This window comes from Mirounga angustirostris, unplaced genomic scaffold (assembly GCF_029215605.1).
Source record: "Mirounga angustirostris isolate CCGP_5_RB_7025 unplaced genomic scaffold, mMirAng1.0.hap1 SCAF_5, whole genome shotgun sequence".
Taxonomy (NCBI): domain Eukaryota; kingdom Metazoa; phylum Chordata; class Mammalia; order Carnivora; family Phocidae; genus Mirounga; species Mirounga angustirostris.
The window spans coordinates 123,185,428-123,213,419 of NW_026991713.1; the positions used below are offsets into that span (position 1 = coordinate 123,185,428).

The 27,992-nt window shown below is 38.7% G+C and overlaps 1 protein-coding gene across 4 annotated transcripts in view; it reads right to left on the reverse strand.

Annotated features, from left to right (window-relative positions):
- The window catches only part of MRC1 (mannose receptor C-type 1), a 117,736-nt gene extending 95,637 nt beyond the window's left edge, over positions 1-22,099 (reverse strand). The window contains exons 1-4 of one of the 4 annotated variants that reach the window (XM_064591998.1): positions 21,786-22,099; positions 9,508-9,909; positions 5,501-5,674; positions 1,270-1,434 (exon numbers count right to left, since the gene is read on the reverse strand). In XM_064591998.1, coding sequence (XP_064448068.1) covers positions 1,270-1,434; positions 5,501-5,674; positions 9,508-9,909; positions 21,786-21,846 — 802 coding nt within the window. In that variant the 5' untranslated portion in view covers positions 21,847-22,099. Of the gene's footprint in view, positions 1-1,269; positions 1,435-5,500; positions 5,675-9,507; positions 9,910-21,785 lie in introns of those variants that run through there. The other 3 variants (XM_064591997.1, XM_064591999.1, XM_064592000.1) reach the window with 3 other exon arrangements.
- Positions 22,100-27,992: the final 5,893 nt, after the last annotated feature.

Below are 27,992 nucleotides of genomic sequence, written 5' to 3' on the forward strand. Positions count from 1 at the left end.
AGTGGGACATAAATGTATGTAGCTATTATAAAAGTAAACAAATAAGAGAAATGCAGATAGAAATGGTTAAGATTGCACTTCAGCTGTATGAAATTTTGGGAATTCCAGGTACAAGGAATGGCATGGGAGAAAGTATTAGATAAAGATGAGAAAGCCAAAACTCTTCTGTTAAGACTGCAAAATGCATGAAGGGGAATAGCATTCAGGGAACAGACAACAGCCTCTGAATGCCAGGCAAAGGTGCTTTCTTTTTTTTTTTTTTTTAATTTTTTTAAGATTTTTTATTTATTTGCGAGAGAGAGAATGAGAGACAGAGAGCATGAGAGGGAGGAGGGTCAAAGGGAGAAGCAGACTCCCTGCCGAGCAGGGAGCCCGATGCGGGACTCGATCCCGGGACTCCAGGATCATGACCTGAGCCGAAGGCAGTCGCTTAACCAACTGAGCCACCCAGGCGCCCAAAGGTGTTTTCTTAATTATTTGATAGGAAATAAGCCACTAAGGGTTTTTGAACATGGTAAGTCATAGGATCAGAGCTCTATTAATCTGGTAGCAGTGTTAGGGTGAACTGGAGGAAGGGAATTCTGGAACAGGGGCCTGAGGATGCTTTTTCTCCCTGCTCATTTCTGCTCCTAATCTCTCTGTTTCCCAAGTGTGGATCTCAGAAGCTACAACAAATACTTTCATCTCAAGCAAACATTCGTTCTTTCCATCTTCACAAGCCTACGAGAACAAATGCTTAAAAAGCAAACACGTCATGGAAAGAATACCAATTAGTCCTGAAATCCTGTACAGCCTGCGAGTTTGAGAGACAGGAAGCCAAAAGGACGTGGTTTCTGAGCTGCTCTTGACTCGCCCCTGCTCGTGGTAAGAGCTTTTACTTCCTTTTCTCCTTTTTGACTTCTGTGATGCTGATGCAAAAACTTTGGCTTCAGGTTAGACCTGTAATACCTGACTGTCATGGTCCCCTTGCCGTGTCCAAGAACATCACCTACGGATTGTGACATTTTCTACTCTGAGCCCAGATCAAGTCTCAGAATCCTTCTGGAGACTGTTACAACTGATGGAAAAAGCTGGCTCCTGAGACAAAACCTATTTGCCATTGCAGGGGCACATTCCCACCCCACCCCCCCACCCTTTGTAACATCTGTTCAGGACTGACTCTATCCTGATGTCTATAATCACATGTGCCATCTGCTTCTAAGCTAAACTAAACAGAAATAAAATCATCACAATCTTACTTACAACTTTCTTTTCTTTTCCCGTCATTACCTGTCAGGTACGTTTGCTCGTGAATCTCTGTGATACTCAAGAGTTCAGCACTCTGTTGCTGGCAGCTTCTCCTCGCCTGGTGCCAAGTTAAAGCAGATTTGGAGTTTATCTGGTAGGAAATGCCAGTCAGCGGGTCTTTATTCCATAAGCTTTCACTGCCCTCGACTATAAAAGAAGTCAAATGCGATTGGCTACATTAGGCATAGAAGAGACTTTCAGGGAAAAATATTTCTTAAACGGTTCTAGTAGCATTTCTGCCTGAAGTGTATTTGTTTTCTTTTACTTATTTTTGAAGTGCCTATGAGATTTTCTTCGCTCTTCTGATGAAGAGGGGGAGTTTTCAAAAGATTGACTGGCATCTCATTCTTTTCACATGCCTAAGAAAGGAAAGAGAGGCATTGTCTCCCTACTTTTGTGTTGGGATGTTTGGGATCAATTGAGTTGGGAAGTGAGGCAAATGCAAATACTAAGAATAGGGATGTCAGCCCAAATTCCTTAATCTAGAAAAAAATATAGGGTAAAGAGAATGTATAAATCTTCTCTCAATAAGTGGATATTTTGCCTGCACATTCTAGTTGGGTCTTTTTAGACCAAAGGCATGGGCGTTAGAAGGCAAAGTCGTGGACTCTACCACCAACCAGGCTAACCTGGACCTACATCCAGGCACCATCACTCACTACTGCTTTGTCCTTAGTTCTTAAGCCTCATTTTCCCACCTCTAGGATGTATTAAATCTGTGTGGCCCTAGGCAATCGAAGAAGCTGATTGTTAGTTTTTCTTCCTTCAGAGTAAAAAATAATTCTTTGAGCTTATTTTTGCCTTTGCTATTTTATGATTCCCAATACACTCTATAAACTTAGTTATACCTTATGAAAGGCCAATAGTATTGACGGATAAATATTATTTATAGTGTGTTCCCTATAAGGTGTTTGGGAAATGAGTCAACAAATCAAGTATTTCTGTGTGCTTCGTGTTATAAAAATGTCCCTTTTCTCTTTTTAACAATATAAAATTCTACCTACAAATCCTAGGGAGCAATAATTTCTTCACTTACTTGTGAAGAAAAGAAGGAATCATGTAACTTCTCAGATTTTCTGATAAGTGTTCAACTTGCCAAGAAGTTGGCCAGTTTCCCGTAAGCATATAACCTATGGCATGAATCTTTGTATGTGACCTTTTTCATCACACACCACATACTATGATATGAAACTTGTGGTTCCATGGCACATCAAAGAGGAAGAAAAATAAATCAAAATTCCATTCAGGCAACAACATAGAAATTTCTAAGATGTTTTCATTATAAAATTGCTATATATTTACATAAAAATAAATTTGAAATGGTATAATGTTCAATTTAAATGATCGTGATCTGAGATCTTACTAGTTCCATATCCAAAAGGATTATTCTCCACCTTAAGTGAGATCACTCAAATGAGACTGATTTGAGGGCTATTTGAAGATGGACATGTTTTAAATACATATTTTTAGAAATTTGGAGGTCTAATATGGTAGAAAATGTGAGACACAGACACACACAAAAAAGGGGGGAGGGTTATTTTTTTGCCCAGGAATGGAGGAGAGGGATATACATGACCAAAGAAGGAAATGCTATTTGACTCTTCTCTTCATTTAAAGAAAGTATATTTTGCACTTTAGATCAAGGAATTAAAATCGATTTCTCAATGAATGTATAGGTTTGCTAACTCTACACCTCCCTGGATTGTTCAAATTCCTGCAGTAAACCAGCATAACTAATGTGGAAAGCTAAAGTTGCAAGCTATGGAGAATTGAGAGAAAGGGTCTTTTCCTTTTCCTGTTCTCATGATACTTCAAAATAAATGTCAAAACAGAAGGAAAACATTACAATAAACAATGCAAAGGACAATGAAGAGTGAAATTATTAAAATGTCACTAGGTCAATAACTGGTAGCTCATCTTCCTGTATTAAGCCTGCTAGTTTAAGGCTAATATAAAATAGTGTTCTTTTGAAAGGAACACAAAGCAAGGAAAATGAAGTAGATTGGGAAATCACAAAGCCCTTTAAGAAAGGCATGAAATGTATAAAATGTGCTTTAAATTTTTAATGCACGTTGAAATCAAACAACTTTTTATTCCCCCTAGTTATTTTACTTTTACATTTAACTATGTATATATATAGCTAAACTATATATATTTAAATTTATATACATATATATACACACTATATATAGTATATAGGCTTTGAAGACATAAATTAGAAGTAATAAGACTAAAAGTTTATTTAAGAGAATACTCAGGATCCCAAGGTTGTGAGATTTTTTTTGTGGGTTTTTTTGTGTGTGTGATTAGTGACTAGCCATTTGTCTTCCATTTAATGATTGATTAAATCACACATATATCCGACAGCTCCTTCATCAATACCACTTAAGTGCAAGATGCTATAGTTAGACCCACAAAATCCACACCCCCAAGAGACTCCATAATAACAGATTTAGAAAATACAATTCCTACTAAGTAAAGGTGAAAGACACTCCTCAATCATTGGAAAACAAGTATTGCTTCATCTTAAGGGAAAAAAATAGCTTGATTCTGACAAAAAGACATCTAATATAGTGGTCAGACCTCTATAAACCTTTCACAGGAAACAGACCTTTAAGAGTTGTTATAAGAGAGGCAAATATAATTATTTCACCCAAGAACAGGAGAGCAATGTCGCCATGAATGGGAAGCCTGTTTTTGTAGATATTCACCCAGAACATAGGAACAGCACACAGAACAGAATTACAATAATATATGGAGCTGAATAATCAAATTTATTTTAAGTGGGATTATAAATCAAAAGAGAGAAATAAGTATGATTCTTAGACTTTGGGATTTAACTCAAGACACTAAAATATTTTTGTGAATTATTTCACAATAATGCTTGGAATAATGTGATTGTGTGTGGATGTGTGGTCACCAAAATTCAGTTGTAAGCAACGCTATTGCAATTCAGGTGGCCTTGCAACCATCCCAGACTTCATCTGCACCCAGATTCTCCCCCCGCACCCACCCCTCTGTAGGTCAGCAAGAGAAAGAGTTCTGAGTAATAGCACAAAACGGGAGCTGCTGTGATCCATAGTCTGAAGGGCAAGTGGTCAGGGAGCAAGAAATTTAGGGGGTAGAAAGGGAAGGGCATAGCTGGCCACAGACTGAGAATGTGGGGTAACAGGGAAAGTGAAAGGACCCCTCCCTTGCCTCCTTCTTCAGTCCCAGCCTGCCTCCCAAGGCTGATGCCCTCCTCCACCCGCCCCTCCACCGCACCCAAACCTGCTATACTGTTTCTCTACAGATTTTTTTTTTTTTAAGATTTTATTTATTTGAGAGAGAGAATGAGGAAGTAAGAGCATGAGCAGGGGGAGAGGCAGAGGGCGCAGCAGGCTCACCGCTGAGCAGGGAGCCCAACGTTGGCTCGATCCCAGGACCCTGGGATCATGACCTGAGCCGAATGAAGGCAGATGCTTAACCGACTGAGCCACCCAGGTGTCCCTCTTTACAGATTCTTGAGTGTGGAAAGAACACAGGAGAATTCTTCTGTTCTGGCTGCTTCCCATCAGTATCATGAAAAGCCACTTATTTTGTTATTACTGCAATAATATGTTTTCATTTTAAAAATCCCTTCAAGCATAAAAATAATCCACTTCCATTTGATTCAGAGCTATGTTAAATTAAATGATACCATTCTTAAATTAAATTCACTATCATTACTATTCATTACTATCACTCTCAGAGAAAGGAACCCTTTTCATTACTTTAGCAAAAAGTCAGGAGCTCCTCCCATCTCTTTTGTTATATCAAACCACATGTCTATGGCATTGTTTAAGTTTTATTTTTGATCTATGGACCTATGGTTTAATAAAGGTAAATCCCCGGGGTGGGTATTCAGTATATATTGTATCATATGCAGTATAATTTGCCCTACAGTCTTAGCAGTAAAAGCTGAAGGTAAGAAACAGTTGGTGGAAATAAAGGGGTCATGTGATGCAGCCCAGGGCTGAGCGTCAGATCTGTGTCTGGTCTTCAGCCAATATGGATCACCTTCTCCGTTGCAAAGTGGGGACAATGACATCTGCACAGGGTTGTGGTGGAGTGTGACAAGTTAATAAATGGGAAATAACTTTGAGGGGGAAAACGGCCTCAATAAACACACGGTATTATCGCCACGGTGCTGTACTAAATGTAGCAAACCCTTCTCGGTGATCACACTACTTACATTTCAAGGGACAATATCCAAATAGCTTGTCCGCGTCATAGTCTGCTGTGGTCCCACACCAGAGCCATCCATCTGATCGCCCAGCACTTGTACAATCTGCATACCACTTGTTTTCAAACTTGAATGGAAAGGTGCACGTTGCCCCATTGGCATTGCCCAGCAGCGTGTACATGTCTAGAAGAGACATATTGATCGCACTTAGAATGTCAGTCAATCTTCTGGTCGGTGGCTTTCCATTAAATAAGAAGGATGCCGAAAGAATGGAGTCTTACTCTTCTGACCACATTTGAGGTCCCCACATGGGGAATTCTTTTCTCTTTCCTTTCTCTCTCTACCCCCGTCTTTTGCTGAGTATACACAGCAGTCTCTGTTAGGAACAACTCTAGTGCCACCTTATTTCTGCTCTTTTAGGACAGATTTTCCTCTTTCCTCGTGTGAGGGAAAAGTAGTCAGCTCTACTAACACCCGCCTTGACTTCTGCATTTCCCCCGAAACAGAGAAGAGGCAATTCTTCCTCTTGCTTGGAATTACAGAATGATTGAATCTCTAGAATGAAAAATAGCATTACCGCTGTGTGACTCAAACATGTAGCCAAAAGTTTAGTCCCCTCCTACCACTTCCTGTCAAGCCAGCCTCTACTGGAGTCCCTCCACAATGACAATGAGAAAGGGTCAGAATTTGGACATAACCCTCTAATCCACATCATGGAAAGGAAGCACTCAAAGCCATTGGATACCATTGACAATCAATATTTGTCTTTCTTAAAACTGAATTCAGACAGAGCAAAATGAGAAGCTCTGGGTTTACCTAGAAGAGAAAATTGAAACAAATAAAAAATCATCGTTTTTGGCTTAAGCCAAAGAATGAGAGAGGCTCATATCTCCGCTGACAACCACACCACTCCCTTAACCACATCTCCAAAATGTTTAGTGTCTCTGTCTCTGTAGGGACACCCCTGGGGAAACAATAACCTTCTATAGGGAAGTATTTTGCCTCTTACCACCAGCTGATATTCAGAATTTGTCCTAGATAAAAATACTCTTTCCTTAGTTAAATTTTGTAGATTCTGTGACTTTAAAAAGTCCCTAAAAGACATCTCAAAATCCAATTTAGACAATATAAAGTTTGTAAAACATATAGCACAATACCTAACATATATTAAAATCATAATGCACGTTAAGTTCCTTACCCTTTCCTTTCTCTTTCCTCACTGTACTTACCAATCCTCCTGACAAGCTAGGCTTATTTTCATTTACTGCAAAATTACTTTTTCATTGATTAGCTAGTTGTTAGGAACTTCAAAATGCAATTCTAGCTTTTGTCCCATTACATTACAGAACCGGTTTCCCAAATTATATATTGTATAAGGAACATGCTGGATTTAGATATAATTATGCCACTCTTAATCACTGGGGTTTCTGTTCCTTCATATGAAGAAAACCTATTAAGACCACCTCAGGGCTAGTTATACTGTTCATTAAATTAGCCAAGAAATTTTCAGTGCTGGATTTATAGTTCTCAGTCAGAAATGGCCTTTTTAGGAGTAACCCGATTTATTTAACAAAGCCCTGATGAGGCCAAAAGAACCAAGTTCCATTCCAGCGACTTTACTGACAAGTCATGTAACTGCAGTCAATTGTTCTTCCTCTGTGGTCCAAACTCTCAGACAACACTCAGATGCTTCTAAGTCTACAATTCTGATTCTAGTAGTATTCTAAAATAATCCCTGGCCCCGGCCAGTTGTCTTCCTCAAGTTTTCTTTAGAGAGACAGACTCTACCTAGACCCTCTCTACATTGTCTTCTGATCGAATGTGTAATCCAATGAGTAGATTCCAAGATCACTCTGAAGGGCTAGATCTTCAAGCAGGAAAATCTTAAGTACTGAGAGAGACTTGGGGAGCAGGCAAAATATGGTCAATGGACCAGCTTCATCCAACTACCCAAGTGCTCATAGAAATAACTCAATAGATTCTTAGAACTTTCCTCCCTTCCCCCATGTCCCAATTTAGCTTCTAGGTGGGAGGGGAACTTTGGTATCTTCACTTTTAACAAGCTTTCCTGGTGATCCTTAAACATATTACAGTTTGAGAACCGCTATCCTAAACCCTATGCATATTCTTCTCAAATAAGCAGGAAAACACAAAGGGTGGTGGGGATTAGGGATGGGGTCTATGTAACTTCAGTGATGTATTTTTAAATAAAATAAGAAGTCCAATGTCTTAGCACCAATCTTCCTTGTTTTGAATCCCTCAATTGGGACTACTGTCCCATCTGTGGAATTTGACTCAGTCAAGTTTGGTTCACTCTTTTCCTGCTAAAGTTTTCCATCAAGTTTCTCCTGAAAGGTTACTCTACTTAGGCTGCCTCGCCTATAACTTCTAAACCTTCATTATGTTCAATAAATGCCTCAAAATAGCCTCTTTCTGAACTCTTCATCTCACTCTTCAATGCCTACTATTCCTCCTCTTCATAATGAAGGAAAATGGAAAGCTGACAAATTATGGCCTCACAAAGATCTAAACTCCCAAGCTCTGATTAGCTATGACAACTAGGTTCAACCAAACTTTGTAGCCTCAGTAACATAGTAATTTTGGAAACAGGTAATCTCTTATCCCAAATGGCAGTCTCTTCCTCTGACCTTGAGGTTGTTCTCGATAACACTTCCAAATGACTAAGTGTCCAAACCTGGAATGTGGTTATAACATCATCTGACACAAGGAGGCTTTGTAAAAGGCTTCAAGTTCTGTTTTGTTTGTATTGTCTCTGCGCAGCCACCAGAGAATGAAATTTGGCCAAGATAAGAGAAAACTAAATACTCTGGTTTTATTTAACCTTCTAGAGCTTATGGAACCAACTTCATATGAAATTATTTTCTGCTCCACAGGTGCAACCACTTTCTAAAATAGCTGACTATGTTGCATGTTAATTTACAGGCCAATTTCTTAGCTTTTCTAATCTTCTGATTATTATAGTCTTTTTTTTTAAAGATTTTATTTATTTATTTATTTGACAGAGAGATAGAGAGAGAGCACAAGTAGGCAGAGAGAGAGGGAGAAGCAGACTCTCCACTGAGCAGGGAGCCCTAGGCGGGGCTCGATCCCAGGAACCTGGGATCATGACCTGAGCCAAAGGCAGCCGCTCAACCGACAGAGCCACCCAGGTGCCCCTCTTTTTTTTTATTTTTTTAAAGATTTTATTTATTTATTTGACAGAGAGACACAGCGAGAGAGGGAACACAAGCAGGGGGAGTGGGAGAGGGAGAAGCAGGCTTCCTGCCTAGCAGGGAGCCCGATGCGGGGCTAGATCCCAGGACCCTGGGATCATGATCCGAGCTGAAGGCAGACGCTTAATGACTAAGCCACCCAGGCGCTCCCTGATTATTATAGTCTTTTAATACCCATAAAGTGACAGAGAAACACTGAGAAACTTAAAAGATCATGGAATGCCAAGATTTCATTTTAGGCACTCTGAATTCATTTCTAAAAATTGTAATCCATAGGGGTGCCTGGGTGGCTCCGTCATTAAGCATCTGCCTTCGGCTCAGGTCATGGTCCCAGGGTCCTGGGATCGAGCCCCGCATCAGGCTCCCTGCTCTGCAAGAAGTCTGCTTCTCCCTCTCCCACTCCCCCTGCTTGTGTTCCTGCTTTCGCTATCTCTCTGTGTCAAAAAATAAATAAAATCTTTTTAAAAAATAAAAAAATAAAAATAAAAATTGTAATCCATAGTTTAAAAAAAACTAGCAAAAGTTACACACACACGCACACACACACACACACAAAGCCGTCATTCCATTAATTATAAACAGCTAAAATATCATTCAGGACTTTTTACTATACTTATTCACTGTCATTTTCTCATAGAACACAGAATAGTTTAAAACACAAACATAATCAATTAATAATTCTAGCACAGACTAAACAAGAATATGCTTATTTTCTTAAATTAGCTTCCAACTAAGAAGATGAGAAAAATTGGACAGAAAGTCAAGACATTCCATGCTTCTTACCTTCATAACCTCTAGAGCATAAATCATCTGTGGTTCCATAGATTTTCCATCTGCTCCATAAACCAGAACCCTTGTAGAGCATAATATTCTTTTCTTGTTTATTGCCATAGTTAAAAAATAAATCTTCTCCCTTGATCCCCAAAAGTGTGTCATTTTTGCACTCCCATTTCTGAAATTCGCTCTTTGGGTCACAGGCATATAGAGTGACAGCAACCCAATCCGTTTTTGATGGCACCCCCAAACATAATTTAAAAGCAACACTCATAATCCGGGATTCAGACACCCATCGGAATTTCTGCGCCTCATTGCCCTGGTTGCAAACTGCTGTTTGGACTGCACTGGGACTTAATGCTTCCACGCAGCGCTTGTGATCTTCATTATATATCAAAAATTGCTTAGTGTCTGTTTAAAAAAAAAAAGAAAGAAACAAGAAAAGATGCTTAAGTGGATACATGTGACAAAGAATATTTTAGGTCAAAATTCCCAATGTTTCCATTTCCATAAAATTTATGATCCCAGGAGAAGGTGTGAAGGGGACTCTGGGCCAGCTCAGCTCCCTCTGTGAGGGGCTGGGGATGGTGGAGGGGGCAGTCCTTGAGGCTGGAGAGAGAGACTGGGGGGAAGGCCTCTCCTGGGAGAGCACAGGGACCCAGCAACTGGCTGGAAATCCTCACAACATGCTAGTTCATTAGGGGGAGTATTACAAAAAGGCCTGCCTTAAATGCACACAAATTGTAGTGTAGCAAACATAAAAGGTAGAGAACAGAGAAAGAAATAATAACCATCTGAGAAAAGAAAATTTAGATATAAGGGATGCCTGGGTGGCTCAGAAGGTTAAATGTCTGCCTTCAGCTCAGGTCATGAGCCCAGGGTGCTGGGATTGAGCCCTGCATGGGGCTCCTTGCTCAGCGGGGAGTCAGCTTCTCTCTCTGCCTCTGCCGCTCCCCCTGCTTGTACTCTCACACTCTCTTGCTCTCTCTCTTTCTGGCAAATAAATAAATAAAATCTTAAAAAAAAAGAAAATTTATATATGAATACAATAAGCTGTAGAATTAAATATATGTGTACCCTGGAATAGAATTTTGAAGTCTGATTCATCCCTACTCTCTTTGAGATAGAGGAAGCTCATATGTAATTATTCTAATTATAACATTAGCGAGGTTTTTTGTAACTTAAAAGATAATTTCATTTTAGGAAATTTTACCCTTATGTCCAGCAAATCTTTGAACTAAATGCTTTCCAAATAGCCCTGCTAGAGAAGTGTTTTATTTTGTTTTGTTTTCCCTTGCAACAATAGATAACTTAGTAATGTAGCATCTAGAGCTAAGTTAGTATCTGTTATATAACTTTAACTTTCGGGGAGCCTGGGTGGCTCAGTCGTTAAGCATCTGCCTTTGGCTCAGGTCATGATCCTAGGGTCCTGGGATAGAGCCCCACATCGGGCTCCCTCCTCAGCGGGAAGCCTGCTTCTCCCTTTCCCACTCCCCTGCTTGTGTTCCCTCTCTCGCTGTGTCTTTCCCTGTCAAATAAATAAATAAAATCTTAAAAAAATAATTTTAACTTTCATTTTATTGGCATACTCAAGCTAGCTTTTGTATAACAAAAAGATACAAAAACGTACTTATAAGTGTAATAATTTGTCAAGTTTGCAGTAAAGGTTAAATAAATACAAGTTTTTATTTCATTTGAGGTAATACTTATGAGAATAACTACAAATAAAGTGTTGTTTTATTCTTATAATTTGGGGCTGGTAATTTAAATAAATATGCGTAGATGGCTTATGGTACACAGTGACTAGCTGGCAAAACTGTACTTCCTGTTGCCAAAAAAGAAGAAGAAGAAGAAGAAGAAGAAGAAGAAGAAGAAGAAGAAGAAGAAGAAGAAGAAGAAGAAGAAGAAAAAGAAAAAAAAAAGCATCTGAAAAGCATATTTTTCCCCTTAAAACTGAATTCATGTAAAGGTTTTTCCTTTTTATTTTTTTTAAGAATAGACAAATGGGGCGCCTGGGTGGCTCAGCTGGTTAAGCAACTGCCTTCGGCTCAGGTCATGATCCTGGAGTCCCGGGATCGAGTCCCGCATTGGGCTCCCTGCTTGGCGGGGAGTCTGCTTCTCCCTCTGACCCTCCCCCCTCTCATGCTCTCTCTATCTCATTCTCTCTCTCAAATAAATAAATAAAAAATCTTTAAAAAAAAAAGAATAGACAAATGAACGTACTTTTCATTTTTCGACACAAATATCAAACATTACCTCGGAAGATCTCCTAAATTCCTTCTACGTAAGTGTTCTTTCAAAATGAGCTGGTAGTACTGCAGATATTCGAGGGTCTGACTAAATTAGCTCATTATTTTTAATCAAATCATCCCAGTGAAATATAACAAAGTAATAAAAGTACTACTGACAGAGTCCTTCACCGTTTACTAAACATTTTCACAAACCATATTCTATTTACTGTCCTTAACATCCCTGTCAGGTTAGCACCATTGCATTCTGAGATCAGTTCTTGGGCCATCAATTTAGGGCTTACGATGAATCTTTGCCTTGAAAGATTATTTCCCCCTGCCCTGCTCCTGCATCTGCTCTTGTCCCACACTAGAGACCTCCTGTCTGGGTTCCTAATTTGGTGCTACTTTGAACCTTAGCCGGGCTTCCTTGGCTGGGTTTCTCATTTCTGTTGGTTTGATTTCTTGGAATTGGGACTCAATAGAGTCTCAATTCAGAACACCTGCTTCTGTTGGCTTCTCTGGAGTTGACATCTGTCAACTCAGCGCTCAATGCCCGGCCGGAGCTCCTCCCATCTAGCTGAACTCCTTCCCCGGCTTGATCTCATCTTGTTGTTGCTCATGCCATAGTGTGACAAGATGAGTAACTTTCTGCATTGGCAGTAAAATTAAAATATTAAAAGTATGCTGTTTTGTTCATAATAAAACACAGGAGATAGGAAAACAAAAAGTTAAAAAAAAAAACAACCAATTACTGTGATCATTTACCACACACAAATGTAAATCTAGGCTCTTCTAATCTAAAAGGGTAATGAAGTCTGAAAATTTTGTCATATAGATCTGTAAACTCAACTATACTACCCTTTACATTTAATTTCTTTGCTATTCTGCCTATTGTTTTCCTATCTAGACTTATCTTCCACTTTTCAGATAGTTTTGCTCAGTAACATCTCATCAACAGAAATATCTTCCACCTCATACTTCAGGATTATTGAATAGCCAACATTTATTCATCACCCAAATTTAGTCATATAACCCATTGGTCACCAGCCATTTAAGGTAAGGTGCTTGAGAGTTTTCATGCACAAATAGTGTTCTTCCTTCAGAGATTTTTTATCCTTATTTGACTTTTATTTCATGTACTTTATTTTCATCTGCAGTTCCATCTTAATTTTTCTCTAAATATCATGGCATTTAATGAGCAAACATCCAATCTTTGGTTTTTCATTAATGGCACCATCATCCACTCATATCCCTAAGCCAAAAACCTAGGACATCCTGGATACCCAGCTTTCCTTCACTTTCTAGAACAAAAGCAGAATCTACTGGCTCTACCCAGAAATATACTGTGACAATTTTATGTGTCAGCTTGGCTAGGACACAGTACCCAGATATTTGGTCAAACACCAGTCTGGGGCACCTGGGTGGCTCAGATGATTACCTTTGTGAGAGGTTTTCTAAGTTGGCTTTTCTAAGTTGGGAGGAGATTTTGTTTTTAACTGTATTTTCTTTTTTAAAAGATTTTATTTACTTATTTGACAGAGAGAGACACAGCGAGAGAGGCAACACAAGCAGGGGGAGTGGGAGCGGGAGAAGCAGGCTTCCCGCCAACCAAGGAGCCTGATGTGGGGCTTGATCCCAGGACCCTGGGATCATGACCTGAGCCGAAGGCAGACGCTTAACCAACTGAGCCACCCAGGCACCCCAACTATATTTTCCCAACAATTTAAATCCTTCAAGAGTGTACTACTGTACACAAGAGAAAAACATCAACCTCCACATCCTAGCTCCCTGGGGGGACATGATCCTGTCCCTGCTCTCACCCACCACCTTCCAGCCACAAGGCTTTTCTGTTCCTCAAACACTTCATTTCCACTTGAGAAACTTCATATTTCAAATTCTCTCTTCTTGGAATGCTCTTTAAGGTCCCAGCTCAAGTGTCAACTCCTTAGTGAGCAGACTATCCAAATTTTGCTCTTTTATTTTCTATATAATATTCATAACCATCTTAAAATATATTCTTTTTAAAAAATCATTTAGTTATGTTTTGTCCATGTCCTTCTACTGGAATGTAAATCCCACAAGTAGAAAGACTTAATCTTTCTGGTTCAGGACTGTATCCTCTCTTTTTGGAGCAAAATAGTCTGTCCACAAATATTAGTTGAATGAATGAAAGAACATTAATTTAATCTGAAGCATCTTGACTAGTAACCCAGATGCATTATTTTATTTAATAACAGATGAATGATGATGGGTGTATTTAATGTTGCCTCTTCCCTTAAAAGTTTATTTTTACCAAAGAACAATTTATAAATATTTATAAAGGAGTACTTGGAAATGAAAAGTTTCTATTTCAATTCAAACTTATCTATTCTGGTTTCCTTTATTTATCTTTGACATTAGGGAGCAGTGCAAGTTTGATATTGTCTTTGCTAGACAATATAAGGAAATGTAACATTATCACTTTATGATTTCAGTCATCCACTATTCCTCTCCCCCACTAATCAACACGGAGTTTTCCTTTTATCATGGTCTCTGTGCAGTTGTCTCTGATTTCTTCCTCTGAAACGGATTCAAGGCCTTGACCGAAAGGCAACTTGTGGTATTTTTGCCACTATTAACCACACCAACGTTTTCTATGTATAAACATTCTATTCTCTGTCTATACTAATTATGTTATTACAATAGAAACAGTACAAAGCTAACAAATGAGGACAATGAAATTGCTCTATTCATTTCTCTGCCATCTCAATTATGAGATTGAATGTGTGTTTTTCTTTCTGCTTTTTAAATACTTACACATCAGAAATTTATTTATAGAATTGAGGAGACCCTTCTTCCATCTTATCTCTATCTTCCTCATCTCGTATTAATTTTTCAAGAAATATGTGCAGGCGCTGTGTAGGTGATATTGCAAGGACAAACCAGAGACAACTTCTGTGCCCCACTGAGCTCCTACCACCTGTAGTTAATTCAAAGGCAGAAACCTCAAAGGTCAAAATACACTCAGGAAAGAAGCAGTAAGTTTCAATTCAATATCCCAAGTCAAAATAACTGAAGATTAGATATCCAATAACATAAGTTTGAATATTCTTTTTTTTTTTAATACGCTCCACACCTAGCAAGGAGCCCAATTCAGGGCCCAAACCCACGACCCTGAGATCAAGATTGGAGCTGAGATCAAGAGTCAGATGCCTAGCTAACTGAGCCACCCAGGCACCCCATGAGGGTGAATACTCGTTTAAGCACATTTTAACAGTTTAAAGTTTTTCCATAACATTGAGCAAGTAATTAAATTTCTAAATTGACTAGCAAAGAAAATTAGGTTATTAAATTCGACTATCTAGAGATAGAACTATTATGTGCTATATTTCCTTATACATTTGTAGACTTTCCCCACTATCGATAAATCAAATGCTGATCTACTAACATGAAAAACAATCTTTTGCAAGACAGAAAAGCTGGATATGAGGAAAATAAGTGGATATTTTGTAGCAGATGCTGCCAGAACTCTACTTATTTCTTCTTGCCTTTTGCCAGTTCAGTGCCTATGAGTCCCACTCCTCAATGTCAGCACAGTATCTCTGGGCCTGGGGCGCATTAGAGGACCCTGTGCCTACATGCTGCGAAGACAAGAAAGGTCAGAGAATGGAGGCCCCCCCGGAGTAGCCCTTCACCACTGACTGATAGCAACTGATGAATAAACACCCCCAATCCTTGCCATGTTGAGTGGGATGACTCTGAGGCACATAGTCTACATTGTTACCCAGAGCACCCCAGCAGGGCTGAACTCCAGGTGTCCACAGTGGTCACTGGCTCCTCCCCTTCCCAGTCTCACCTCCACACTCCTCTGCCAGTGTTTCCTGGGACCGTTTCCCACGTGAACTACTTCACTCCAATCACTGTCAGAGATAGTGTCTTAAACAACCCAAACCAAGAATTCTGTCCCTAAAGCCTCAGTAAATGAATGTAAAACCTACATAGGTGTCCTCCAAGAACTAAAGTTAAGTGAAAAGCAGATATTTATCATGCACCAAGTACCTGCAAAAAACTATGCCAAGTGCTGGGGGTGGGGGTGGAGGGCAGACTAAGGATCACAGTGTTAGGTTTGGCAATGTCGAACAGAAGAATAAAGGAAAAATTGAGAGTCATTTTAGTTTTCACATTGATCCTTCATTTATTCACCAAATATTCAGAGAACCTAATAATTTAAGTCACTGCATTTGGCTGTTTGGGGAGGTCCAAGGGTGAATCCAATATGGGTTATGACCTCAGGAGAAAGGAGAGGGCAGGAGTAAGGCATTTCTCCAACTTCCTGTCTCCCTTCCTAAAGATATGAACAGCAACACCCTTCCTGGGTTTGTTCACTCCCATCTCAGTAGGTCTCCCTACTGAGTCTGCTGATCTCTTTACCTGGGTCCTGGATTCTACCCCCTTCTGCCTCTCCACTTGTTCTCCCTTCCTTTCTCTCCTAGATCTTCAACCTCAGAATGCCAACCACTCCCCCAATTCTAGGACAAACAAACAAAATCTGTAGGTAAGAAGTTGACCTCCACCACTCTTCCTTCTTCCCCTCACAGTCATGCTAACTACCTAATTAATCTTTATGTATCATGTCCATCTGATCATGACATAATCACACTGGCTGTGTGACTTTGGTCAAGTTTCTAAACCACTCTGTGCTTCCTTTTTTCCATCTGAAAAATGAGGGGAAAATAATAGGACCTGCTGGTTGTTGTGAGGATTCAATGAGATCATCTAAATAAAGCACTGAGAACAGTTCCTGACACGTAGAAACTGCTATCTACGTGTTAAGTATTATCATTAATTTGGGAAAATCAGTCTTGAAGACAGCATGGAATGGTTGAGAAGAGGATGAGACTAGAGAAAATAGAGCTGTTGCAGCTCAGAGACAGGAACAGAAGAACAGAGATGGTGGAGATTCCAGAGATTCCAAACTCTAGAGACCAGTTAATGTGGTGGAGAAAGGTATATTCTTAGGGGTCAGCAAATTTGTGATCAAATTCTGGTTCCACCATTCGGTGGTTGTGTTGCTCAGTTAAATTAATCATTCCTGCCTCGATTTCCTCATCTGTAAAATAGGGATAATAATGCCCCATTGATAGAGTTGCTATGAACTTCTAAATGAGATAATTTATATAAAATACCCAGCATATCATTTTGCATATAGTAAACATTCCAGGAGTAATGCCCTCCTTCTCCTCCCCGAGTGAAAAGTCTAAACAGTTGATACAAATAGAGGGACTAAGTCCTTCTTTGACATACTGTTGTTTTGAACACATTTTATGTCTTTCCTTGTCAACACACTCCAGCTGGCAAACTCTTAGCCTCAGAGCCAGAAGACAATAGTCAAGAATCAGCTCTGGTCCTTATTGGCTAGCTGACTTCTGAGCCTGTTTTCTCACGCAGTAAAATGTGGATGGTAACATCTACCCATCTTACCTCATGGGGCTATTGTTAAGGATCTGAAGATGATTAATGAATGGGACTAAGGATCTGAATGGGCTCTGTGACTTTAGCTTGGTTTTTAAGTGGACAAATTTGTCTTCGAATACTTTCTCCTTTCAAGGTCAGTTTCAATTCTTTTTGAAAGGGTACTTGCTTTCTTACCTGCTTTACCCTCACTTTTGTTCTGACTGATTTCCACTAGTCTCCTCTATGGACCAAACTAACCACATGATGTTTCCATCCAACAATGCTTGATGGTAGCCAAGAGGCAAGAGGACATTAGTGGTCTCATTTTGACATCAGTTTGACTCCCTTTCTGCCATGGAAATATGCTACTTCAGAAGCTACTTTCTTTTGTTCCACTCTTCTTGTGGCCTCGGTGACCTCTTAGTTCTCCCTTAGCTGCTCGTGTTGCAGTCCCACCAGCCAGATCTGAGAGTTGAAGGATGCCTGTGCTCTCTAGCTCCCTTTTGAAGACAAGGGTCTTTGTCTTTAACTGAGGTTGAGCACATTTGACTCTGTAAAGTTCACATTTAACCAATGATGACTCCTCCTACTGAGAAATTAGGTTCAGCACCCTCACAAGGCACTGAATTGTCATGTAACAAAGCAATTGTCATCTTATCTTTAACTGCAATATCCTACATACACAGATCTCCATTTCTCAATTTCAGAAAAGTCAAATGAAGTTTGGAACAATAACATAAAAAATAGACAAATGTAAGAACAATGGAAAAAAAGAAAGATGACAAGAACTTGGTTTTGTTCAGTAACTTTAGAAAGTATGTCTTAAATCCGGCATCTAAAAGAAGTCATATGTAAAGGAAGAAATGAAGAGACTAGAAATAAAGAAAATTAGAAATATCATAAGGAAAATTTTATGAAAATTAAAATGATGAAGGGAATGGCAGTGGGGAATTGTTTCTTGAAGAAATTCTAGATTGGTATTAACCAATCATTCATTCAGCAAAAAAAAAAAAAAAAAAAAAAAGAATTGCTTCTGTTTAATAAAAAGAATACTCTATTGGGAGTCAGGAGTCCTGAGCGCTAAATGTGTTGTGCCATTAACTAGTTGTGAGACTCTGGAAAGATCACTTAACCTGTCAGGACTTCAGTGTTCTTACCTATAAAACATGGAGGTTGGATGCAGCATGAGACTGTGCCAGAGATCAAATTCACTGCATTTGTTTTACATTCACTGGCTAGTGAGGTCCTATTGTTGGCATCTTTTCCAACTCTGCCTCCAGTGACATCACATTGGTAGTTTGAAATCGAATTCTTCTTGCTAACAGATAGCAGGGCAAGAAAAGGGTAAGAACTTCCCTCCCCTTTAAGCTTGGGCTCCTGGCCCCTCGAGGTATGACAAGGATGCTCACAGTGCTGATGATGTGATAATGCGCTCGGGGAGGTGGGAAAAAGAGTTCTCGGTTGAAAAAAAAAATAAACCACAGAAAGTAGGGAGACCTTTCTGTGGGTTTTCTTCATGGGTCGGGAGCCAGGACAGGGGGTACAGGGGGTAAGGGAATTCATATACCCTTTGTTCTACTGCTTTGTTACTAAGTACCAGTTACTTAGTACTTAGTACTAAGTTACGAAGTAACAAAGTACCAAGAAAGAGGTAAAATCAGAATTATAGGCTCTCAAGGGAAAAAATTCCGGAAGGGGCTCCCTCACCCACGTTTTTGTTTGTTTTTTATTCCTTGAGTAAACAGATCTTCAGCACCTCCCTGCTTCCCCCATATTTGTGCCCATGAAGAGGAAGACATTCATCAGAGTAAGGCATCCTGCTGTCTCAAGGAGGGAAACTTTCCTAAGCAAATTGAGAAACATTTCTTGCCCCAGAACATTAAGAGTCAGTTTGAAGAAAATTAGTATCTATGCTGCCCAATATGGTAGCCATTAGCCCTAAGGGTCTATTGTACACTTGAATGAGGCCAGTCTGAATTGAAATGTGTTCTAAGTACAAAATACACACTGGATTTTGAAAATTTAACTTTTAAAAAATAAATGTAAAAATATCCCAATACATTTTATACTGATTAATCTTCACTAGAGGTATTTTGGATATATTGGGTTAAATAAAATATATTCATAAAATCAGTGTCATCTGTTTCTTTTTACTTTTTTTTAGCCTTATTAGTTGTGTGTGATTGGTTGACCCTTTGGGTATACAGATGTTAGTCTGAGTGGCGTCTTACTCATTTGTTCATAAGTGGATGATTGTGCATGTGTTGTATGTCATAGTATGTCATCACACAAAAGGGAGGGAGCAAATAACCATTACATTAAGACAATATTGGACCAAACTATTTACTAGCTATAAACAGTTTCTTGTACCCCTTAACCTGTCTTCAGAAGTTGCATAGAGTTATAGTAGTGTGTAAATTAAATATTGTGGAAAAACAATTAGTCTTGTATTTTTCTGTATGTGTGTGTACATATATTATATATATATATATATATATATATAAAATTAAGTACTTCTGGCAATTCTATCTGTATTTAAAGATGTGACAATCTTGACACCGATTTTAAGAATAGCTGTGAGACTGAATCAAAGCAAAGATATCCCTACCAAGTAAGAATTGATGTGTGTTAAGAGGGTACAGAATTATCAGCTGATTTGGTCAGTTGCTTCCACTGCTGGTTGATTTTCCTCATTGTGTAAATATTGACAGGTATGTGACAAATGGGAAAAAAAAAATCCAAATAATAAAGTGGCATATTGGTGTTCAGCAATAAAAAAAAAAGTAACCAATGATGTTTCTATTGGACTGCCTGGGCTAAAATCCAGGTCCCACACAGAGCCCTTGAACTGTTCATCCAGATTCTGTTTGAAGACCTCCAGTGACAGGGAACTTACTCCTAAGCAGACTATTCTATTTGAGACAGTACAACTCTTAGATTTTCATTGGTTTTAGTTTTAACCTTTGGGGCCACAAGACAGACTTCCAAGATGAACACTGTGTTAATGTCTAACATCAGCCTGTGGTCTTCTCCCATTTGGATTAAGCATCTCCTTCAGCACCCCTTACTCATTGAGAGATAGGCTTTGTAATCAGGAATAAGGCAAAATACCTTTTCAGACTCCAAGAACCTCAGCATGGTTTCTTGGGAAATCTCTCCTTTAAATGCTTAATCTCTCCTTTAATGGGAAATCTTTCCTTTAAATGCTTAATATACTGCTTTTATTGGATAATTTGTTACTACTGTAGGAACAAGAAGTCACTACTTTTAATAGCTAGCACTTAGGAAGCAATTCCTATGGGCCACACTATGTTCTAAACATTTTCCATTTTGTAACTCACTGAATCCTTGCAAAAACATGGTGCAGGTAACATTACGCTCCCCATTTTAGAAACAGGGAAACTACAACACAGAGTAAGCTCCTGGCAGAGGCAGGGGACTTTCACTTGTGCTTTTATAATCACTGCTACTTCTTTTTTCTTTTTTTTTAAGTAGGCTCCACACCCAGCATGGAGTCCAGCACGGGGTTTGAACCCACCACCCCATGACCAAGACCTGAGCTGAAATCAAGAGCTGGATGCTTAACTGACTGAGCCACCCAGGTGCCCCATATAATCACTGCTACTTAATGCTCATCATGATTTAATGTTTTCTGTGGTCTGCACCCTCTCTGGAAGTCTCCTGGTGGTGGCCGTTTCTGTGTTATTGTTGTGCTCCCAGTCCTGCCCCCACCATTACATGGAGAGTATGGAGTGCTGTTTGCACAGACTGCACAGAGATGACCTGTGCTGATTTGGGAGAAAAGAAGGGGGATCAGGAATGAAAAGTTCAAAGTTGAGATCCCTTCGATCTCATTTCAAAAAAAAGGGGGGGGGAATGAAAATTCTAAGGTACTTTCTTTCTGAAGTTAAATAGGTTGAGTCTAGAGAACTAGAAAAGAGAGACTCAACAACGTCTTTGCGAATTGAAAAGCTGTGAATCTGTTCCTCCTGAGTAATCATCAGTCTTGGGGAGGGGCGGGGAGGGGAAGAGGTAGAAAACAAGCGTAAGTCAGTTTGAACAACTTAGAATACTGATAAGGATGAACTTTGTAGCTGTAAAAAAAACTATGGATGATTAAAAAGTTTGTTCACAGAAAAAGACACATTGTGAAAATCTCACGGAATCCATCTTTGGAGGATCATTTATGATCCTTAGACCCACCGTGAAGAAAGACAACAGTGCCTTCCTCCTTTTGGCCAAAAACTTTCAGAAGATATTTCTTGGTGGTTAGACAGGAATATTGTGAATTGAAAAGCAGAACACACAAACTACAGAGGAAATGCTTCTAAGAACAGAGCAGGGAAGGAACAATGGGACATGAGAGAAGTCAGGAGGAGACGGGGGTTCTGTGGGGCTGGGGGCCAGGTGGCTCCTCTGGCCTGAGAAGCAGCCTCCCTACTCCTGGTCCCTGGCTTCCAGGAGGAGGCAACCGGTTTCCCCGCAGAGCCAGTGGTGCAGGGGACTTTTGCTTTCCTCCTCACCACAGGTATTGAAAGGAATCCATTAACCTTGACCCAAAAGGGAAGGTGTGTCATCGCCCCCAGGCCCCAAGTCAGAAAGCTTCCACTTCAGTCAACTTACCCAACAGCTGTACGGCGGCCGGAATGAGAGAGAGGAAAACCAGGAGCAGGGACAGCCTCATGTCCCAGAGTTTATCCTTCGCTTGCACTGATGGAGAGGAGGGGGTAAGAAGGAACCAAAACAATGCAGGCACCCAATCACCCCTTCCGCTACTCTGTTCTCAGAGCTGCCCTGCTGAAAAGAGGTGTGGAGGAAGCTCTCACTTTTAAAGGGCTTCTGAAATTAGGGAAAACCTCCAATAAGGAGATATCCTGTCACATGAGGGTAGTTGGAAAAACAGGAATTCAAAGTTACAACTTTGCTTTGTAAGCTAACTTCTGAGAAGAGCAGACACAGAGGAAGGGAAGAAAGGGACACATGTGGGAGAGGGGTGAGGAAGGGGGGGTGGCGAAAGGGTGATGGTGAGAAACGCAGAGACAGGCTGGCCTGCAGAGAAGGGGAGAAGTGAAACAGCTGTTTGCCTTAGGGCTGGTTCAGAAGGGGCTGTGTGAAGAGCAAGCAGGAGGCCATTACCTGGGCTGGAAAGCTCGGGTTCCCTCTGGGAAGCAGCTGAACCAATGGTCCCTCAGCAGACAATCCCAACCTAGAGTGACAGAAATGGCAGGCACTAAAAAGGACAGTTTCATGCTGGAAATCTTTTCTTGAGGGTTGTAACTGATTCCCCTCATTATCTATATTCAAATAGTGCTTGGAGTGTCTTTTTTTTCTTGGATTCAAAAGACACAGTTCTCACAGAGCTTTGTTCGTTTAGCCAGAAGAAAAGTGAGAGGCTAAACCTAAAAGGGAATCTCCTCAAGGCTGGGAAGCAGAAAGTTCTAGAAGGCTTTTTCTAGTAAGTTCTCCAGAAAAACATAGAAAAGAATGACAAAAGATCCTTGATGCCCAGCCTCAACAATACTGGTTTTCTTCAACTTCAGAAAGGTCCTCTTAGAGGAGAAAATCTGCTCATTTTGTCACAAGGATGTATATTCATTACATGATGGGTGGAATTCTTTCTTTAAAAATAAAAATTGGAGCACCTGGATGGCTCAGTTGGTTAAGCGTCTGACTCTAGATCTCAGCTCAGGTCTTGATCTCAGGGTTGTGAGTTCAAGCCCTGCATTGGGCTCCATGCTGGGTATGGAACCTACTTAAAAAATAATGATAATTTTAAAAATAAATAAAAATAAAAACAAAAGTGTTCATTAAACACAATATTAACCCCTAAACATCTACTTTATTATTTTTCAGAAGTAAAACATGGATTAAGAATATCTTGATGCAGATATCAATAATTAGATAGCCAACCCACACCTAGAATGTGGTAAAGATTAGCAATTCAAAATGAAGCTGCTAGAAACATTGCATTTTCTTGAAAAAAATTTTTTTAAAGATTTTATTTATTTATTTGAGAGAGAGAGAGAGCATAAGTGGAGGAGAGGGGAGAGGCATAGGGAGAGGGAGAAGCAGGCTCTCCGCTGAGCAGGGAGCCCGACACAGGATTTAATCCCAGGACCCTGGGATCATGACCTGAGCTAAAGGCAGACACTTAACCGACTGAGCCACCCAGGCACCCTTTTTGAAATTTCAAATAAGTAGTTTATCATCAAGTGGAAAGCCCCAAGATTGACCATTTTTGTGAAAGTTCTAAAAGTTATAAACTGCTTCCTAGGAAGAAACGTGATATAGTCTGCTTACTGATTTTTTTAAACATTCTAAATTTAAGATTATTCAGACAGGATGCAAAAGGCGGTAAAAATGTAGGACACAGGGCAAAAGTTTGGGGTTTTTTTTCATTAATCTAAGACTTGACTGACAAAGTTGGTTATGAAACAGATGAGGGGTGCCTGGGTGGCTCAGTCATTAAGCGTCTGCCTTTGGCTCAGGCCATGATCCCCAAATCCTGGGATTGAGCCCCACATTGGGCTCCCTGCTCAGAGGAGGGTCTGCTTCTCCCTCTCTCGCTTCCCCTTCTTGTGTTCTCTCTCTCTGTCAAATAAATAAATAAAATCTTAAAAAAAAAAAAAAGAAACAGATGAAACAAAATGGTTGTTTCTGAAATACTGTTTCACTGATTTATCACACACACACAAAAAATATTTTAAATGAATCATTCATGGCCTTTAAATGTAAATAATTTATATAAATTCAAAAAATTTTGCCTAATTTGGATTTATATCAATTTCAGAAGCAAAGAAAATGTAACTGTATTCTCTCTATACTCACCCTCAAGGTTTTTTGAATTACACAAATGTGTCTGTCACATGGCCAACCAAGATCTGTGGTAAATCTGTGACTTTGAAACAAAAGGAAGCCAACTGTCCCACAAAGAATTTACCCCAAGGCCTTGACCTTATTGAAACAAAAATATATCAGGCTAGAAGGGGTGGACAGGCAAAAAGAAATCCAACACAGAATATGATGGAATAGGAAGCTCTAGGAATACATCATTTCTTCTAAACAACTATTGAACTGGCAGGAACTGTCTGAAGTAACTATTTTGGAACTCTGGACTCTAGTAGAAACCTTGGAACACCCAGTGGAGAGCTGGTAAATTTCAATGAATTTCAACCTTTCCCTTATGGTAGTGGCTACCATCCTCCATCCCCAATCTTTGTGGTTAGTGGTGTGAGGGTGGCATACTGAGTTTCTGGTGCAGCTTGCTAGAGCCAGGGTGGATACTAAGGACGTTGTCCTTCAAAATATCAGTTATGGGTTCTGAAGCTTGACCACTGCTTTTAATTGCTTTCAACACTTTTATTCGACATAGTATTAGAAGTTCTAGCTTGAGTAATTAGGCAAGAAAAAAAAATTAAAAGTATCAAACTGGAAAAGAAGTAAAAGTATTTCTCAAGAAGTGAAATTAACTCTTTTCACAGATGGCATGATTTTATATGTGGAAAACCCTAAAGCTTCCACCAAAAAAATTGTCAGAGCTAAGAAACAAATGAAACACAGTTGAAAGATACAAAATCAAAACACAAAAATCAGTTGTATTTCTATATACTATTAATGAAAAATCTGAAAAAGAAATTAAGAAAACATTTCCATTTACAATAACATCAAAAAGAATAAAGTACTTAGGAATAAGTTTAACCAAGGAGGCAAAAGACTTATACAATGAAAGCTACAAACATTGCTGAAAGAAATTAAAGAAGACCTAAAAAAATGGGAATATCTTCCCATTCTATGGGAATTCTATGTTCATAGAATTCCATGTTCGTAGATAATAAGAAGACTTCATATCATTAAGATGACAGTACTATCCAAAGAGTTCTATAGATTCATGCAATTTCTATAAAAATCCCAATGATACTTTTTGTAGAAATAAAAACAACCATCATAAAAATCACATGAAATCTCAAGAGATACCACATAGGCAAAACAATCTTGAAAAAGAATATAGTTGGAGAACTCAATTCATACTTCCTGATTTCAAAACTTACCACAAAGCTACAGTAATCCAAATAGTGTGGTGCTGGCATAGGGGAAACATGAGACCAATAGAATAGAATAGAAAGCCCAATTCTCACATATGCAGTCAATTGATTTTTCACAAGGGTGCCAAGACCATTCAATGAAGAAAGAAGTCTCTTCAACAAACTGTGCTGGGAAAACTGTATATCCACATACAAAAGAATGAAATTGGGCTTTTATCTTATACAAAAATTAACTCAAAATAGATCAAAAGTCTAAATTTAAGAGCTAAAACTATAAAACTTTTAGAAGAAAACATCAGGAAAAGTCTTCATGACATTGGATTCAGCAATGAGTTTTTTGGGGGTGGTGGCAGATATGACACCAAAAGCACAGAAAATAAAAGAAAAAATACATAAATTGGGCTTCACCAAAATTTAAAAAATTGTACATCAAAGGATACAATCAAAAGAGTGAAAAGACAATCTAGAGAATGGGAGAAATTATTTGCAAATCACATATCTGATAAGGGATTAATATCCATAATATATAAAGAAGTACAACTCAATAGCAACAACACAATCAATTTTAAAAGTGACAACGAGCTTGAGCAGACATTTCTCCAAAGAAGACACACAAATAGCCAATAAGCACATGAAAAGATATTCAACATCAGTAGTGATTAGGGAAGTACAAACCAAACCACTGTGGCATATCACTTCACACCCATTGGGACAGCTACTATCAGAAAACCAAAACAGAAAATAATAAGTGTTGATGAGGATGTGGAGAAATTGGACCCTTTGTGCACTGCTGGAGGGAATGTAAAATGATATAGCCACTGTGGAAAATAGTTTGGCCATTCCTCAAAAAGTTAAACATATCATTGTCATGTGATCCAGCAATTCCAAAGAACTGAAAACAAAGACTAACACAGGTATTTGTACACCAACATTCATAGCAGCATTATTCATACTAGCCAAAAGATAGAAGCAACCCAAGAGTCTATCAGCAGTTGAATGGATGAACGAAGTGTAGTGTTTGTCACTCACACAATGGAATATTATTCAGTCGTAAAAAGGAATCTGATACCTGCTACAAGAAGTACAACCATGAAAACACTATGCTAAGTGAAATAATCCAGGCACAAAAGGGCACATATTGTATGATTCCACTTATATGATGTATGTAGAATAGGCAGATTCATAAGAGACAGAAAGAATAGAGGTTACCAGGGACTGGTGAGGAAGGGAGAGTGAATGTTCTTGTTTAGTGGGTACAGAGTTTCTGTTTGAGATGATTAAATGTTCTAAAAATAGATAGTGGTGATAGTTACACAATATTGTGAACATATTTAAAGCTACTGAGTTGTACACATAAAAACAGTTAAAGTGGGAATTTTTATGTTATGAATATTTTACCACATTAGAATAAAATCTGTTACCATATTCTTCTACTAAGTTTTGGTTCTGGTTTTTGCTTAGCTGTTGATGATGGTGGTAGCTTTTAACTAGCACTTCCTTCAAGCTAATGAAGTATTTCTACAAAATTAAGAAAATTCTTACTTTTTTAATTGGCAAGATAATTGCTGAACTATTTCATTTCCTCCTAGACATTCTCTTTCTCAAGCATCACATACTTCACACCCACTCAATTCCATGAAAGATGAACTTGATGACTCTTTTGCTCTGAAACAGTTCCAAGAAAATTAGCTCAACACATTCTTTGTAACCTGTTGTATCATTTCTCATTCAGAAGTTTGTTTTGTTTAAGCAAGCCTGTCTTTTGATGGGCAAATTTGCTCAAATGGTATCACAATAATTGTGACCCAGAAAAAAAAGAAGATGTAATGATGCAGCTGAGTATAAACTTAAAAATTTAAAGTATGGAACACTGTTTCTTTATGTTCTTATTCCTCATATTTTCCAACCCTTACCAAAATATGTCAAAACATCAATAATGCATTTGCAGTTTAATAGAAAACAATTGCCTTTCTGCAATAAAAAAAAATCTTTGTATTGGATTATTTATCTAAAATTTGACCTTAATTGTAATTCTCTTCAGATAGAATATTTAGATTGATTATAATTTACAGTATATATATGCATATGTATATGTAATGTAGACTATTTGAGGGCCTGTGAGTTTTACAGTTCTCTAATTGGTGTTATATTTTGTTTTGTTTGGCACCACACACATCTTTATAATAAACTTATTTAACTTCGCAAAATAATTTAATTAGAATGTTACTTGATCCATTTTATATTTGAAAAAAAATTTAAGAATAAGATTAAAAATGTACTTTATGGTCTGAAAATGACCGAGACTTTATAGTTGGAAGCCAAGGCAAAAACATTAGATTTCTTCTCCAGAACTACACAAATGTGTAATGTTACCTATAATATTTAGCAATACAGAATGTAAATGTTATATCTATTCACTGAAATAATCTGTGTTCTCTAAGGTATGAAATGTTCTCTAAGGTATCTAAATCTTAAAAAAAAAAAAAAAGAAATGCATTGTAGAGGAAGAAGGCATTTCTGAAAAATCCATTAATATTTTAATTTCAACACATGAGAAATTATGAGTTTTTTAATAGGCACACTCTGAAAAATTAAGATTTGTAGATACATAAATGCAAACTTTCACAGCAAATATTACTATAGTAAATATTATCCCAAGCACATATAAAATCATTTTTTTATATATTTAAGACTACACTACCTTTTTTTAAGATTATTTTTTAAGACACTTAGTTTACAATAAAATTGAGAGGAAGGTACACAAATTTTTCATTTACTCCCCTGCCCC